Source organism: Alosa sapidissima, chromosome 14 (assembly GCF_018492685.1).
Source record: "Alosa sapidissima isolate fAloSap1 chromosome 14, fAloSap1.pri, whole genome shotgun sequence".
NCBI classification, from domain to species: domain Eukaryota; kingdom Metazoa; phylum Chordata; class Actinopteri; order Clupeiformes; family Clupeidae; genus Alosa; species Alosa sapidissima.
In genome coordinates this window covers 19,897,940-19,916,781 of record NC_055970.1, presented here as the reverse complement: position 1 = coordinate 19,916,781, position 18,842 = coordinate 19,897,940, and the positions used below count along the sequence as shown (strand labels likewise).

The window sequence follows — 18,842 nt, the reverse complement described above, 5'->3', positions numbered from 1 at the left end:
TGGCCCTTCTCAGAGGGCCTCAGTCATAGACTGTATATATAGAACTGGACAGTGTGGCTGCATTCTACAGTGTTCTATGGAATTGAAGCCGCCGAGGCGACGCCATCTTGGAAAATTTGGAGCCAATTTGAAGTGCGGCTGCGCAGCAAAAGTTGAAGCATGCGCAGTGAAGAGGAGTCGCGGTCAGGCACGCCCACTCAGTTGCCACTCAGCGAGTTAAACACGCCCCTTGTCAAGTGAAACCCGCCCCCTTCTCCTTTCCACAACGCAGGTTGACTCGGCGCCGAAGGCTAGCTGGCTGGATGAATTTTACGGCTGTGACTGAGTTAGCTAAACAGTACAAACAACAATCGGTTTGTTCTTGTCTGGTAAGTGTTGCATATCAACTGAAACGTTTTTTTTGTCTATTGGTGTTCTTAAATACGTCTAAGAGAGCTTATTATGTTGATTATAGACTGTGACAATTTAGTATGGTGAATACTAATGAGCTAACAACAGAAATGCGGACAGCGAATTACATGCTAACGTTAGCAGCTACATTAACGTTACCGGGAGGCTAAGTTAGTCATTGAAGTGAAGATTAGCACACAGCTCCCTTAACAGTCGATGCATGATATAATTGGTTTTATTAGTTGTTGCTGTTTTCAAATATCATGTATGCCATCTCAACATGGAGTTACCATTGACTGTACATGGGGATTAATAACACTAGACAGTCAGTACAGTATATGATGTGATAAAGCAACGGTATGATGTGATAAAGCAACGCAAGTTAACGTTAACGTAATGTGAAGCATGGACCTCATCAACCTCGTGTTAATGTAACTACTAGCCATTTTTTCTAACGTTAACGACACCTCTGTTCGAGCTACTTCTGTGATGGTAGGTCGGTAGCATAGACTGTAAAAAATAGATCGGTAGGTCAGTAGTTGTAGACCGCATAAGTGAATGATCGATAAATGAAACGCCTGCATTAAACACTAGCTGCTACGCCAAGAACCAGTCACTTCCCAGGGATATCGGTGAACATTTGAGAAAGACCTTAGTTTGTCATCTAACGTCCATGATCAGTCATACTGATAACGTTATTTTTCAAGCTGACGCAAGTTAATAACATTCACACCGCATATTTAAATGTGTAGTTAACATTATAGGTAGGCTGTGAAGTTTATTGCACACATATATTTAATTAATTGGTATTACTAGTGGTGTTGAGTGCCTGATTAGATGCTTTGTAATGTTGTAAAATTGTCTGACTAACTTTATTGTAACTTTCCTTTTTGCAGGTAAGATATGGGTGATGACTGAATGTACTGGAGGTGGCGGCAAGGTGGTCTCCATGGTCTACATTAGTCTGCAAGCAAGGGAATGCCTACGTGAAGATGTTTGGCTGGGGTGGTCTGAGGTGGCATGTCCTCCCCCTTTCTCCAAGTACCCTGACATCCATCTCCCTGACATCATCACCCACCGTCACTGGATCAACCTGAAGCCCCTTATACATGGGACATGGCACAGCACCACTACGTTCTGAAAACACATGACTTTCAATAACTTGCATGGCACCAAGAAAGGTCTGCCTCTGCTCTGAACCTTCTGTTAATGTGACATCATTTATACTTGAGGCTGTACACATCCCTTTGTTTCTATTTTCTTTATTGATGTCACCCAAACTTCAACTTTCTGTATGCCCCTGAACTCACACAAAATGTAAATTGCAATGCGCCATTTAACTAGTGGTGTAGTCGAGTTAGTTAGTTGTAGTGGTGGGTATACTGTGAGCAACCCCAAATGTTATTAAATACATATCCTTGCCTATTTTAAATGGGTTTACTGTGTAGTCCTGTGTATCACGTAGACTATACCACGGTCATTTAACTGCCTTGGTATTTAAGTCAGAGGCCATTGCTTAGTATTTAACTGTAGCCTACACAAAGATGTAGATGTTACAAGAATGTTAATATCAGATTAATTATTGGTTGATACTAAATCAATATTGAATGTTTTTTATTTCTTTTGTGTGATCTATCATTCAGAATGCTGCAACATGCCACAATCAGCCAAAGAGGACACATCGTAACTCCTCTCCTAGTTACTCTCCATTGGCTCCCTACAGTAGACAGAATTAAATTTAAATCTCTCACTTTGGCCTATAGGACATTGACTGGATCTGCTCCTTGTTATTTTAATTCAATGATCAAGATATACATCCCCAACCGCCCACTGTGGTCTTCTGATGAACTTCTGTTGTGTCGACCAGTCTTAAACGCTAGGTCAAATTCAAGACTCTTTTCCTCAGTGGTACCATGTTGGTGGAATGAGTTGCCCAGTGCTCTTCGTTCTTGTGATAGTTTTTGGTCTTTTAAGCACTTCTTATACATTATGGTTTGTATGCAGTAGTACTGTTTTATTTTCATTATAGGCTGTTGATTAATTTGACATTGTTTATTATTGATATTCTCCTTAATGTAGTCTTACCATGTTATTGTTATTATATTATTGATTGAATGGGCATTATTATTTATTATTGCTTTCCCCCCTCATTGTTTATTTCATTAGGCTATTGATTGATCCCTGTTTTAAGTATTATATTGTTTTGTATTTGTTAAGGGTAACCATAACCATCATAATGTGGTATTTTCTTATGCACTTGAAACAAAGAATAAAAATGTTTCTTTAAACGTAGTACCACTTTAAACACATCACACACTGAACAGCAAAGTAGCTTCCTGATTATGTGTAAAATGTTTAGAGTATCCTGTCCTGATGTAGTAGGTCCATGTTCTCATATTTTTACAGCTGACATGAAGGCTGCAGTATTACATTTTTGATTTATAATGGAGCACCCTCTCTGGTGAAAGACTAGCAAGCCTGTGGTAGAGGCATACGATTACAGACATATTGAGAGGGCCTAGCAATGAGTTGTCACAGTTTTCAATTTAGACGTATTATTTTGAAATGATGTACGTCTACGGGAGGATTTACCCCGCAAAATGCTACGGGAGGATTTCTCATGCAAAATGCTTCTCCAGCAGTGCAATCGCAGGTAACAACGATACCTTAACGCATTTTCAGATACCGCTGTTCTGAGCATACTAAGCAAATTGGCCATTTGTAACTTTGAATCCCTCCTCACGTTAAGCTATGGTCCAATAATGTGTTCACTAAAACACAAGTAACGTTATTTGTCGGGCTGATTCATAAATGGGCATACCGAGGTTGTCGACCTAGCAGGCTAGGTGGCGTTTTTTGCCATTCGCAAAACTAAGCAAGAGTTAACGTTAATGAAACTTTACATCGCCTTCTCCAGTGACAAAGTATATTCAAATGAAGTTGCAACGATGATGGCGGCAATCACTGGTTACGTTAAACCATTTCAAACAAGTAGGACTGTAAATGATGGTGACTATGGCTAACGTCACTTCGGATCAATATAGCAGAGCCCTTTTACTTTACCTATCAACTGGCTAATGCTAGCATGATGTAGCATGCTATGAGCTAATATACTTAGCATCTACGAAAGAACAGAACATATATTTTTTCACAAAGAATCTGTCACAACTAACAACGATGTCTCTTACCAGCAACTACACAATGTATGACTATCAATATGTATTTAGTCAGACTGTGATAAGATATAGCCTAATGATAATAACAGCAACACTTATTTAGGTTAGATTATGTGTCGAAATCATAGGGTCGAAATCAGGTGTTAAAATAAGTGAGCGATGACGCGGTAGTGTCTGCAGCCAGCTGTCAATCATAGGTGTAAACACGCCCTTTTAGATTTGTTAATATAACATTAAAAAAAATAATTTCAGCGAGAAAAGAAAAATTGTGTGTATTGAAGCATCTTGAAAACTATTTTTTCGAATAAAAAGTTGTTGATACAAAAATAGTTTTAGATGAGAAAAGTGACACGGAAAGTTGGCTACTTGGCCATTGAAATACATGGGGATGGGCGGAGTTACACATTGTACTGCAGCCAGCCACCAGGGGGCTCTGGACTAACGCTCGCATCACTCTTAACAGACGGCACACTGTCCAGTTCTATATATACAGTCTATGGCCTCAGTAGTCAGAGAATGACTTGTAAGAAATTGAGCGAGTCTCTATCTGCCTGTGCAGATGTCCGACTCTTACGAACGTGACAAGGCAGGGTCAGAGGTCAGCGAGCAGTGAAGTGGCCCCCCAATCAACACCGGGTCGCCATGTCACGTAGATCTGTGTACGTGCCAATAGCAGGAGAGCCAGTCTATCCGAAGTGCACTTATGTAGAGAGGCGTTTCAAGTTGCACTTCAGCACATACTACACACACACACACACACCAGGAGGGAGACAAACTCAAACACCTCGCTGGTTACACACAGTTACGTACACCATTAAATAGACCATTATTCACGCGCGCACACACACACACACACACACACACACACACACACACACACACACACACACACACACACATACACACATACACACACACAAACACAGTTGTGTACACCATAAAATAGACCATTATTCATGCACACACACACACACACACACACACACACACACACACACACAAGGTATTAGGCGATGCTCGTTTATGAGTGAGCTTAAAAATACAGAGACTACGGGAGGATTGCTTTCCACACTCCAGACTCTATATACCCGGTTCAGGGTTCTGTAACAACAAACCTCCGACCAATACCACAGTGAGGCAGTGAGCAGATTTCTAAAAGATCATCCTCCCCTCAAGAAACCTTTGTTCCTGAACATAACATATGCTCTATTCTTTTTCTTTTTTTTAGGTTGCTGTGAAATTCAAGCACCATTTTCCCACTGTCAGCCTCAAATAGCCCCCTCACATAACAGTTATCTGTCTGACACCGTGATAAGGATGAATTGTGAGCGCTAGCGTTCCCTCTAGTTCATCCCGCGTTCATCTGTGCCAGTTAAGACTGATTTTAGCTTTAAAATGACTGGGGAGGCAGTCAGATATTACTCCACAGTCAAATTTTACTCAGTGATATATTCCTATATCTCTCATGTCAGTGTCGATCCATATTCCACATTTGGCACAGAGATGTTCCCACACACATTTAAAATTCAGAATGGGATGGAGGGAATGGTTGTTTTTAGAAATGTTTTTATGACACTTAGCACCACAAACACCAGCACCAACCAGAGAAGTACACAAAAATCATGCAGTGTGTGTTTGTGTGTGTGTGTGTGTGTGTGTGTGTGTGTGTGTGTGTGTGTGTGTGTTTGTGTGTGTGTTTGTGTGTGTGTGTGTGTGTGTGTGTGTGTGTGTGTGTGTGTGTGTGTGTTTGTGTATCTGTGTTTGTGTCTGCCATCTAGACATGTGCACACATGTGCATGTGTGTGTGTGTGTGTGTGTGCATGTGTGTGTGTGTGTGTGTGTGTGTGTGTGTGTGTGTGTGTGTGTGTCAGCCATCTAGACACTATCTTCTCCGGTGGTGACAGGTGACATTTCCCTGTGATGACCTCGCAGCACTCCCCCTGTGAGAGCCGAGGACATGACTTTTAGCTCCGCCCACTCAAATGACAGGACTCATAGCCACCGTGGCTGGCATGGCTCTCGTCTGGCTCTCGTCTGTCAGACTGATGATGGAAGCCAACACACGCGCCGAGGAAGGAAGAAGGGAAAGGAGATGCCGTCACCTGGTGTCTTCCACTAAGCTACCTTCTTTTTTATTCTTCTACTGGCTGAGGTTGAGAATGACATAAAGGAGGAATTTCTATATCATCCATGTGTTGAAAAACAGTGTGCTATATTTTCACATGATACACAGAGCTAAGACTGAGCCTGAGTCACAATAGCTTGTCTAACCAAGTGTCCCCAACCTAACACGTGATTCTCACATCTCACAAGTGATGCCTATACACTAACTTCAGTCCCCTCACAGATTATATCACATCCTCCAGTTGTCATGTCTTGTAGAGAACACGCCACTCCAGGTTTACTTCACTTTTAGACATCCAGTCAAAAACTTCCCAAACTCACTATCAGCAAAATCAGCAGCAGCCGCCGCCCTCCCTCCCTCTGCTCCCCTCCCCTGTGGAGCCGAAGCGTGGCAGCCCCACGCTGGGAAGGAAATAGCCCAGGCACCAGTGGGGACCGCGCGCTTCACTGGGGCCCAACTTGCATGACTGCGTCTGCCGTGCACCGAGGCTGAAGGGACCTGGATGCACCCACCTGGCAGCCGCCAGGGTGCCCCGTGGCCGTGATGGCATATGGCGGGAGGGCCAGGGGCCTCACTGAGCCTCCCACGGGGGGCCCAGAAAAAAACTTTTGGTTCTGCAAGTCTTACAGCCGCGGGGATGAGAGTGGTGGGGTTTGAGGGGAAGGGTTGGGGGGGGGCGAGGTGGAGGTGGAGGTGGAGGTGGGAGACTCAATGGGGAAACCACAGAAACTTTTCTCATCATTACCACAATTATAATCATCACTGATCTTTTTCTTAATCATTGGCAGTTTTGCAGATGGGGAGGGGGGTTGTTGATAGGCACAGTGACAAACTGCAAAATAATAACATCTCCCCCTATGTCCTGCTGATACTGGGAATGTTTCTCAGCTCCAACCTGCCACATTTTCCCTGATATTACAGCTGGATTCTATGTGTCCTACTGATAGGTATGCAGAGAGGGACATCCTCATTTCTTGCACGGGGCATAGCTGATACTCTCTGTTTGCTGTCGCTGTTATCCTTCTCTGTATAATTACACTATATACTGTTATATTTCTCAAATTGATTGAAAAAGTGAAAGAGCAAAGCCTACTGAAAACAAAACAAAACTGTTCAATGATTTATTTGACTGAGAATCAGTCTGTATTATAACATAATATCCAACAAATACTTATTCTAATCAACCTTCCCTCTATGTGGTTATCATCTACTCCAGTAAAACATTCAGTAATATTCCCAAAAACCCCTGAGTCATCTCAGATGGAATGGAAGGGAGCATGGTGACTGGCTCTAAAAGTTCCATGAGGACGCTAGCGAGGGTTATTATGGCCTGGAAATTCACAACTGAGAAGCCAAATATCAGGTTGGCCAGAGTTTCTTTAAATCCCTACACATTTCTTATGTGAAAGCAAATACATTCACTATGCTCTGTAATCAAAAAGAACTCTAAAACAGGAGGCCCAGATTACGGGAAAGGAAGAAGGCAGGTTGTGTTCGGCCTCAGCACTATCTAGTATGACAGGGTAAGTCCAGGTCTACTAAAGATATCACAGCTCATGGATAATATACTGGTCATATATCTTCTCCATATTCTGTGGATGCCCACTGAACACACAGTTGTGTATCTGTTCAAGATCCATAGATCACAGATCCCATAGATTTGTTTCATTTGTCAAATCTTTATCCCTTATCTAGCCCACACATATCAACCCCACAAAACAAATAAACAGTCAACTAGTCAATGCCTAGTTTCAGTGATAGCAAAAGCCCAGATCATCCACTTTGGGTCCTGACAGGAACTTAAAAGTTGAATAACCTATATTTCCACCGGGATTTAGCCAGATTTCCTCTACTTCCTACACATTCTAAACTGATTGGTTGTCAGGGAACCAGCAAGATCGGATATTCAAATTAGACTACCCCTACATCACCATACAACCAATAGGTGATATGTCTTACCTCCTCCCATTGGTGGATGTAGCGTATGAGGCGGGACAGTCTCAGCAGCCGGAGCAAGCTGAGGATCTTGGTGAAGCGGACGATGCGAAGCGCGCGTGCCGTCTTGTAGAAGTCTGAGTCGATGCGCGTCTCCACGATGAGGAAGATGTAGTCGACGGGGATGGAGGAGATGAAGTCCACCACGAACCAACTGCGCAGGTACTTGATCTTGATCTGCTGCGGGTCCAGGATGATCTCCGTGTTGTCCTCTTTGACGATGCCCGTGCGGAAGTTGAGCACCAGGTCCATGAGGAAGAACGTGTCGGAAACAACGTTGAAGACGATCCAGGGCGGCGTGTGCTCATCCTTGAAGAAGGTGATGCCAACGGGGATGATGATCAGATTGCCCACCATAAGCAGGAGCATGGTGAGGTCCCAGTAGAACCTGATCAGTAAAGTGAAAACGAGAAGAAATGACAATCAGTCATCAGTCACTACCAAGTTCACTCAGAACCTCCAAGCATCTCTCCAAATTACACGTCCCTGTCATGTCGTGCCATAGATTTTTTTGTCCCGTCACTAGACAAATGGGGGAGAGAGGGAGATGGGCATCACTGCAAAGCAAAAGTCAGAAAGTGGCTGTTCACAGTTCCTTCTTAGAGTCAATGAAAAGCAATTAATGGGGAGACATGAGATTCAAAACCAAGAAGGAGAATAAAAAAAAAACACACAGAGAAGTGGTCTGTCAGAAATACAGAGAATTAATTGCTAGAGTTAGAAAAGTGCCTGAAAAGTGGTTTGCTACAGAAATAGAGAATGTAGGGGAAATACAAATGCTGATAATGTAAGAAAAGTGTCTGCCCAAAAGTTGGATGGTCTCTGAAGACCCATTTCCTTCTACAACTTATTTACAACATTTAAGCAAATTCTCCAGATTAAATGTGTCACTGTTATCGTGTTCTTGCCTTTCCCCAGAAGGTATTTGGTTTTTAATGACTCAGCCAACAAGTAGAACTCTTCTAGAAATGTGACGGCTAAAAAATGAGCTGAACATTGTGTTTCTGATTATTCAATTTCGAAATACATTAAGCTATTTGCACTCTTGGTAGACACAGCAGATTTATTTCACAGAGACCTACAGATGAGAAAAATACTAATACTGTTTGGTTTTAGTTCCACAGCTGTTTGTGCAGGCGCTTTGAATAACCTAAGCAGGATCAGGAAATTCACACACGCAGACATACACATAAACACACACGCATGCTAACTAATACACACACACACACACACACACACACACACACACACACACACACACACACACACACACACACACCACACATACACATGCCAGAAAAACAATGTAATAATGTGGATTGACAAAGAGTCTGTAATTAATTTGTTTAATTCATAATGTAATTTCAAACAAAGCTATTACCTTGCACAACTGATTCATTTATTACCGGCTTTTCCTCAGAAATCAGAGCACTCACATCGCTATCGCCAGAAAATAAATAGTGGCTGGCCTATCTCACAAGGAGATCTAATTGTATTGTATTGTAAATTGTTACTCCTCCCCGGCGGTCTCTCTCTGGCTGTTTGGTGGCGGCGAGGTCAATAAGGGTTAACCGCTGATTACTAAGTGTGGCGCAACCTCTTCCATCCTCCCAGTGTCTCTTCATGTTTGGTTATAAATTGCCCCTGCTGGCTGACCTGTAATTGAATCTAGATTGGCTCTCTTGTATAAAGGATGAAGTATCCTTGGCGCTGTGTAGATTGCATTGTGAGGAACGTCAGCTTGTGAGCTGGTCTTGCAGGGGGCAGATGATTTAACCGCTCGAGCATAGCTGCCCCATAAAAATCCATCTTGGGGGCAAAAGTAATTTAAAGCCCCTAGGGCAAAAACAAATGAAAGCCGTGCCGTTCTGTATGTTGATGCATTTTGACGTTGGGATTTTAACCTGGGGAAAGTGAAGGGAAAAAAGAACAATCCCTGGCTACCCCTGGGAGCACTCACTCTCTTGTTCATGGACACGACATGTTACTCCAAATAAACACTAATTACACACACAGCTGTCTAGGAGGGTTGAGCCACATTGTGGATGGATTAACACTTGCAGACACACACACACACACACACACACACACACACACAAACACATGCCTGGGAGCTCTCGTTCTCTTTCTCTCTCTCTCTCTCTCTCTCTCTCTCTCTCTCTCTCTCTCTCTCTCTCTCTCTCTCTCTCTCTCTCACACACACACACACACACACATACAGACACAAACACAAACACACAAACACACACAAACACATCCATGTGCAGACACACTAACACACACAGACATGCAAACACACACACACACACACACACACACACACACACACACACACACACACACACACAAACACACACACACACACACACACACACACACACATACACACAAACACACACACACAAACACACACACACGTTTACATCCAAAACTGTGACAGTAATTGGAATTCTTCAAAGTAACAAGGGTATCCACTCTATCAGAATCCTGTCAAGCGGAGTTATATTTAGTGAGACGTTCCCACCACTGACTTTTGTCTTGTTAAGACTTTAAGCCCAGGAGAACCAAAGAAACTTCAAAGAGGGGGGGGGCGTGTTCGCCGATAATGACATTTGTTTCTAGAATGTCAAGAAAACCTTGTGAACTGAAATTACGCACGCGAATCAGATTGGCACAGAAACACAACGGACGCTCACAACAACACGGCCGTAATGCTGGGTTTTATGTATCTCATCATTTCTTGCTGTGCTGACACCTGGACGCACCTCCTCACTAAGTCCTCTGCCTGTACTAACACTTCTCAGAACCCAACAGGGAGCCTCAAAGTGGGTCGGACCAGAACTGAGCTCAGACACCAGGAGGTAGAAAAAAAAGGAGGGCTGTCTAGCAGACAACCCCTGTGGTCTGTGTTTTTTTTTTCTGTGAGCGTGGAAATGGAGGACAGGGAGAGAGTTGCTCTACTCTCCTGTAGTCCGCTGTGTCCGCTCTCCTGAGCCGGAAGGAAAGGAACGGAAAGAGAACGGGAAAGGGTGAGACGCAGAACAGCGAGACAGCGGGAGGGGGACCCCAGGGAGCGACGCACCTGCGTGAGTTCCACCTGTTCTCTGCCCATGAGCCAGGGACACGAGGGAGAGAGGGAAGAATGGAGTGATAGAGAGAGGGACACAAGGGTGAAATGGAGGGAAGGAGAATGGGTGGAAAAGTTGGATGAGAACGAAGGGTGGAGTGGTAAGTAAAGAGGATGAGACAAAGGAGGGGAGGGAAAGAAGAAGGTGGAGACAGAGAAAGAGGGATAGAGGGGAGGGAAAGAAGAAGGTGGAGACAGAGAAAGAGGGATAGAGGAATACACCTAAAGGAGAGAAATAGGGACAGATGGAGGGAGGATCTGTAAAACGAGATGCAGGTATTGGTGAACGTAAAAGATTCCAGAAACAGCGGAGGGCACAGAGAATAAACTCTATAGTGTGATCAGTCAGGAAAGGAGAAGAAGAGAGGGATGAGAAGGAGGAGGAGGGATGGAAAGATGGAGTGACAAAGTGATGGAAATAATGAGTGGGTGAAGGTTGTGCACAAACATGGTGCAAGGAAGCGTGTGCCATTCTTTCTGCACTATTTACAGAGCAAAGCACTGTGCTTGAAGATACACTCTTTATGTTTAATCGTTGTGTGTGACTTTATGTGAAATACATGGGCTAACTCTCTCCGGTACATAATATGGCCCTCTGTGTGTGTGTGTGTTTATTTGTGTGTATGTGTGTGTGTGTGTGTGTGTGTGTGTGTGTGTGTGTGCGTATATACATGCAAGCCCTCTGCGTGTGTGTGTGTGTTTGTTTGTGTGTGTGTGTGTGTGCGTCTGTGTTTGTGTGTGTACAGTATGTGTGTGTGTGTGTGTGTGTGTGTGTGTGTGTGTGTGTGTGTGTGTGTGTGTGTGTGTGTGTGCGTACTGTATGTGTATGCAAGCATGTGTCTACTCATCTGTGTGGCATGATAAGCATACATATTATACTATGAGAACATGCACTGTATGTGCACGAGAATGCTTTTATTTGGTAGCTCTCTCCAAAACCCTATTCAAACCCCATGGAACAATCTTTGCTTCCTAAAACTCTTTTTTCTTTGATATCTCCTACAGTATAATATTAGAATATACAAATTACAACACTCACTTCTAGTTGTGTTCGGTTAGACAAACAGACTGGTAAATAGTAGTAGCATATAAGGTAGTTGCATATAAGGACAACTACATTTCAAGTGAAGGCTTCATAGAACAGATGAATCCCTTCACTATATTAGAGACTGCAGATGTCAGAAATCTTAATCAAGCCACGAACAGTTTGTGGCAATTGCACCATATTGCCATTAATCATTAAGATTGCCGTACTGCTTTACAGTTTTACATTTATTGTGAAATATCATAGCAGTGTCCCATCACCATTGCCAAAAACAATCACTCAAATAATAGTTACATATAATGTTAGATACAGTACCATATCATGTCACGTCACATGCTTGTGAGCATGAAAATATTTTGGCTGTTGTCATAAGACTTATTCAAAAAACTGGATGTATTAATGTAAATAATCTTTCATAAATACAGCATCAACAGTCATGAAAGCACAGTGGTCCATGTTAAATTACACCCTATAAGGAAGGGATCCATGTAAAAATGATACCCAGTAAAGAAGGGGTCAATGTGACATGATACCCTATAAAGGAGTCTATGTAAAATATACCCTATAAAGAAGGGGTCCATGTAACATGATACCCTCTATAAAGAAGGACTCCATGTAAAATTATACCCTATAAAGGAGGAGTCCATGTAACATGATACCTTATCAAGGAGGGTCCATGTAAAATGATACCCTCTATAAAGAAGGACTCCATGTAAAATGATACCCTATAAAGGATGAGTCCATGTAACATGATATCTTATCAAGGAGGGTCCAATGATACACTATAAAGAAGGGGTCTATGTAAAACTGTACCCTATAAAGAAGGGGTCCATGTAACATGATACCCTATAAAGAAGGGGTCCATGTAACATGATACCTTATCAAGGAGGGTCCATGTAAAACTAGATGTACCGCAGAGCGGTACAAAATATGACCGACGCCCAGTCCAGCACATTTTTTCCACAAAAATAAATCACGCTGAAAGGCATATATGATTCTAACTGTCTCACTAAATTGCATTATCCACACTCAATTCTCACTGGTATCTACTAGACAACAAGTACCAAAATATGATTAGTTCATAGATTTCACATGTAAAATTCATTTTATACAACCCCACCCCCACCTTGCCTGTTCATAATTCTGAGAAATTCTTGAATTGTGTGCATGTCTGCGTGTACATGTTTATGTTTATGTGTGTGGGTGGGTGTGTGTGTGTGTGTGTGTGTGTGTGTGCCTGTGCATGCATGCGTACATATGTCTACTGTGTGAGTATGTGTCATACATATGATTACTGTGAATGTATGTGTGTGCGTGTGTATCTGTTTATGCACATGTGTGCATATGGAATGGGTTAACATGACCCCTGGAGGCAAACATACGCAAAAAAATGGTCATCCTAGGCCCTACGGTTCTCAAGATATTCACAGAAAACTCTGTTGGTGTACGGTCACTAAATGTACACATAAATTATTTTATTGTAAGGCCCCCCATGAACGAAAGTTCACGAAACTTGGCATGCATTCGGAGGGTGTCATAATGATCCTACACTTTCAATTTCGTGCCGTTTTGACCATGTCAGCCAGAGATATTGTGATGAAAACACCTAATTCTTTGCTTTTTAATTTTTAACTAGGTGGCGCTATACATGAAAAAAGTGGTAATGGGATGGGTTGACATGGCCCCTTAAGACCAACATACAAAAAAAAGGTGGTCTTCCTAGGCCCTACGGTTCTCGAGATATTCACAGAAAACTGTCTCCGGCCACCTACAGGTCAGTTGGTGTATCGTAACATAAATTAATTTATTGTGTGGCACCCCATGAAAGTTTCCACGAAACTTGGCGTGCATTCAGAGGGTGTCATAATGATCCTACACTTCCAATTTCGTGGAGTTTTGACTTTGTTAGGTCACAGATACCTGCGATTACCAACATACACACATTACACCTCATTTTTACTTTTTTGTGTTTAACTAGGTGGCGCTATACATGAAATGAGTGCTGTCGACATGGGTTGACATGGCCCCTTGAGATCAACATACAAAAGAAAGGTGGTCCTCCTAAACCCTACGGTTCTCGAGATATTCACAGAAAACTGTCTGCCCTACCCTCCTTTCGGGGGGTCCAGTCCAGTGGGGGGGCTACAGATCAAAACGAAAAACGATGTTTCAATGCTATCCATGTGGGGTTACATGCCCACCAAGTTTCGTGTACCCCGGTCTTTCAGTGTCCCAGGAATCCTTGACGGAAATTTGGCCATGTGAAAAAGAAAAGAAAAAAAAATCTGTGCTGCGCGGCGGTCATAATTATACCCTATAAAGAAGGAGTCCATGTAAAATGATACCTCATAAAGAAGGGGTCCATGTGAAATGATACCCTATTAAGAAAGGGTCCATGTGAAATGATACCCAGTAAAGAAGGGGTTCTGGTGGTCTGGGTGACTGCACAGTGTGATGGATGGAGAGAGCTGCAGCCATTTACACCTGCAGAGGTCAAACCGGTCCCAGTGCCCTCCTTGCACCTGCCACCTATTTACCTGCATGCATTACTCTGTGTGTGTGTGTATGCGTGTGCATGTGCGAGAGAGAGGGAGACACAGAGTGAGACAGAGAGTGTCTGTGATGATGTGTTTTATGTCTGTTATATGTATTTTAATTCCTCTTTTTATTTTTATGTATTTATTTATTTCTATATAGTTTTTTTTGTTCCTCTTGATTTTATTTATTCTTGTCTGCTATTATCTGTGTGTGTTTAAAAAGTATGCTTTGTGAGAGTAGGTGTGTGTGAGAGCAAGAGAGTGTGCCCGTTCGTATGTCAGTCCTTCCCTTCTCAGCTCTTCCTCACTGCCCACTCACGTAGCGAGTCATCCCACTTAAACATAGCAGGGATCCATTTACTGCACTTAGTTAGGCTCTGGACACCCCAGGTGGAGGAAAGAAGCTGGTCTATAAATACAGAGAGAAGGAGAGAGAGAGAGAGAGAGAGAGAGAGAAATGGAGAGAAAGAGAGAAAGGAAGCAAAACAAGAGAGAAAGACAGCTGAAAGAGTGGAACAGATGGAAAGACAGAGAATAACACAGAGGGAAAAAAATAGATATACAGAACAATAGACAGTAAAAATGGGTGAAAGAGCGAAGTCAGAGGATAGTCTGAGACCAGGAAAGCATGCACCCAAAGACATATTGATAAACACACACACACACACACACACACACACACACACAAACTCACACACACACACACACAAACTCACACACACACACACACACACACACACACACACACACACACATTATGCTGCAGAGGAACGTGCGGCACCAGTGAATGTCAGGTTTTTTTTTATACCATCTCATCTGAAACAAAAGGCAGTGTCCTCTGAGGTGATGTCTCTTCAGGGGAAACGTCCCCGCAGGAGGGAGAAAGGGAGAGAAGGAGAGAGAGAGAGAAAGAGAGAGGGGGGGGGGAGTGAGTGAGAGAGAGAGGAAGGGAGAGTGAGCAAGAGTGTGATACAGTTTCAGAGAGAGGGAGGGAGAAAGAGAGGGATGAAATAAGAAAAGAGAGTGAGTAACAGGAAGAAAAATGGATAGTAAAGGTATGGAAGATGAGACTAAGGACAAAGGATGACAAAGAGGGAGAGACAGAACAGAGAATGGGGAAAGAATGAGACAAGAGAAAAAGGGAAAACATGAAGAGAACAAAAGAGAGAAAGACATTGAGAGTCAGTGAGAGAGAGAGGGGGGGGGGGTAGTAAGAGCCAGAGAGAGAGAGAGCAAGAAAGAGAGACAACGAGAGACAGAATGAGAGAGAGAGAGAGAGAGAGAAAGACAGGGATAGTGAGAGCCAGAATGAGAGAGAAAGAGAGGGAGCTTGTGAGGGAGAAATAGAAAAGGCAGAGAAGTGACCCCAGCTGATGGAGCACACCTGAGTTGACCCAGGAACGGGAACAAGCTCCTGACATTTCAACAGCAACAAGGAAAACAACCAACCAACCAACACACACACACACACACACACACACACACACACACACGTACACACACACACACGCACACACACACACAGACACACACACACACACTGTAGTCATCCCTGAGGGGTGGGAGGACATGTTTTCACCCTCTCAGAGTGCCTCTGGCTACAAGAGAAGCCTCTCTCACACCCCTCGCCCTGCACGAAGCTTTGGGATGGTACCTACACACATACACACACACACACACACACACACACACACACATACACACATGCAAGCACACACACACACACACCAATACAAATCCCCTGAGAAGAAACAAAGAGTGGAGAGGTGCAAAAAGTATATACCTTTGTGTGTGTGTGTGTTTATATTAAGTTTTGAAGCTGTGAGGGTGGTTGCTATAGTGTTTAGGTGTGTGCATGTGTGTCTAAGTGTACTCATACACATCTGTATGACTGTATACATATGTGTGTGTAGGTGTGTATGTCTGGCATTATCTACCTCTCTCTCCCTCTGTGTGTGTGTGTGCGTGTGTGTGTGTATGTTTATGTATGCATGCACATCAATATATCTGTAAATGTGTGTGTGTGTCTGGCTTGATCTCTTTCTCTCTGTCTCTCTCTCTCGCTTTCTGTCTCTCTCTCTGTGTGTGTGTGTGTGTGTGTGTGTGTGTGTGTGTGTGTGTGTGTGTGTGTGTGTGTGTGTGAGTGTGTGTATATGTGTGTGTGTGGTCCCCATGAGATGCTTTCCTCTTGCCTGCGGGCGACGGTGGAGAGAGATTGCTAGGCAGACAGGCAGGTCGTCTGTCATTTCAGGTACACAGGCCGACTATTCTGCTCTGAGAGGCACTCCCCTTCATTGTGCACTGCACTGACTGAATCAGGGCAGCCCACCTGCCCTGAGCAAGTATGAGTGTGTGTGTGTGTGTGTGTGTGTGTGTGTGTGTGTGTGTGTGTGTGTGTGTGTGTGTGTGTGTGTATGTGTGTGTGTGTGTGTGTGTGTGTGTGTGCGCGTGTGTGTGTGCCTGTGCATGCATCTAAGCATGTTTGTTTGTGTGTGTGTGTGTGTGTGTGTGTGTGTGTGTGTGTGTGTGTGTGTGTGTGTGTGAAAGAGAGAGAGAGAGAGAGAGAGAGAAAGAGAGAGGGAGTGAGTGAGAGGGCTCCTGGTGACAGAGCTTCTCTGAGGAAATGTTGCGTATTTAAAAAGAGCGTCTGATTGAATGATTGAACTGTGTCTGCTTATGAATATAAAAAAAGCAGTTTCGCTCTCCTGAATTATTCATAGTCATATTTATTATTTTTTTGCTTTTATTTAAACTAGTGGTTGTTGTTGTTGTTGTTGTGTTTCTTAATGAGGGAATGTGCACATATGTTTGAGTGAGTGATCAGGTGAAAGTGAATTAGTGAGTGAGTGAGTGAGTGAGTGGGTGTTTTAATGAGTGATCAGGTGAAAGTGTGTGCATGAGTGATTGAGTGAGTGATTTTTTGGTGTGACTGCATAATGTATTTTGTATATTACAATACATTTCCATATGTTCTGTACTGAACAGTTGTTTCTTGAACTGATGTTATATTGTCATGTTATCTTTCTCTCTTTGGCTTATCCAACACAATATATAAACAGCCATGCCAACCACTCAACTTTCCATTTTAGTGTGTGTGTGTGTGTGTACAATAAGGAGTGTTTGTGGTTGTGTGTTTGAATAAGTATCTGTAAACATGGGTGCAGCCATGGGAATCTGTGTCTGTGTGTTTGTGTGTGTGTGTTTGTGTGGTCATAGGGATGTATGGGAGTGTGAATAGTACGTCTGCTGGTAGCATCTGTGATCTGTGAATGAATGCTTTATTATTCAGACTCAGATACACACACATGCAGGCATGGACACGGAGCAATGCAAACACACTTCCCACAAGAAGATGGCTCTTTTTTCCCCAGGCTACTGAGGCTAACCCATGGCACCAGAGCACCCGCTTCACACATGGGACCTTAATCTTATATCTGTTTACAGTACTCTGTGTCAACACAGACTGCAGCATGTGCAATGGGAGTCATGCTGAGCACGTCAGAAAGCGGAGTGACTGCGAAGTTGCAGTTGCATCCTCCATCAGATGCGTAGGTTTGTACATTTCAGGGGAGGCATCTGATGTGCTGTGTCAACCAACAGTGGTGTTTGCAGTATTATACTCTAAGAGGAGACACTTCATAAGGTAAATAAACAGAATTTGAGAGAAAGGGAGGGAGAGGAAGTTGTTTAAAAAGAAAAAAGATAGAGAGAGAAAAAGAGTGAAATAAAGAGATTGAGAGATGGAGTCTGCGTAAACTACAGTGAGGGCGAAAGAGGCAAATTGCAACAAACCTTAAGTTGCACTGACTAAACAAGTGAAGGGCGTGTGTGTATGTACATGTGTGTGTGTGCGTATGTGTGTGTGTAGCTGTGTAAAGGTCTACTAATCAGATGAAGATGGGGGCAAATCCATTGAGGAATGTTTGCGTTATCTAACTCTGCATGCAGAAAATTAGGAAATAAATAAATATGAGAGAAAAACAATTGCATTAATGAGATTAGCAGCCAGATGGGTCAGGGCTAGGTGTAGTGTTTGCGCTCACTGTGTTAGGAGCTTGCCTGCAAAGCCCCAGGGAAGCTTTAGATAAGCTGTGCATGGAACCTGTCCCCTGAATTCTGCAGACTGATGGATTTTTATCTTGAATTGTGTTACACAAACACGCTCACACACACACACACACACACACACACACACACACACACACACACACACAGGGAGAGAGAGAGATACACACACACACACACACACACACACACACACACACACACACACACACACACACACACACACACACACACAGGGAGAGAGAGACAGACAGACAGACACACACACACACACACACACACACACACACACACACACACACACACCTGCTATGGGCTGAAGGCATTATTAGAATTAATGTGCCGAACCAGCATATAGCTACCAACTAGCTATATACCGCAT

The 18,842-nt window shown here is 43.3% G+C and overlaps 1 protein-coding gene across 1 annotated transcript in view; it reads right to left on the bottom strand.

The window, feature by feature from the left end:
• hcn4 (hyperpolarization activated cyclic nucleotide-gated potassium channel 4) overlaps window positions 1–18,842 on the bottom strand; it is a 106,970-nt gene that overhangs the window by 71,290 nt on the left and 16,838 nt on the right. The window contains exon 2 of the mRNA XM_042062653.1: window positions 7,651–8,074. Coding sequence (XP_041918587.1) covers window positions 7,651–8,074 — 424 coding nt within the window. The remainder of the gene's footprint in view (window positions 1–7,650; window positions 8,075–18,842) is intronic.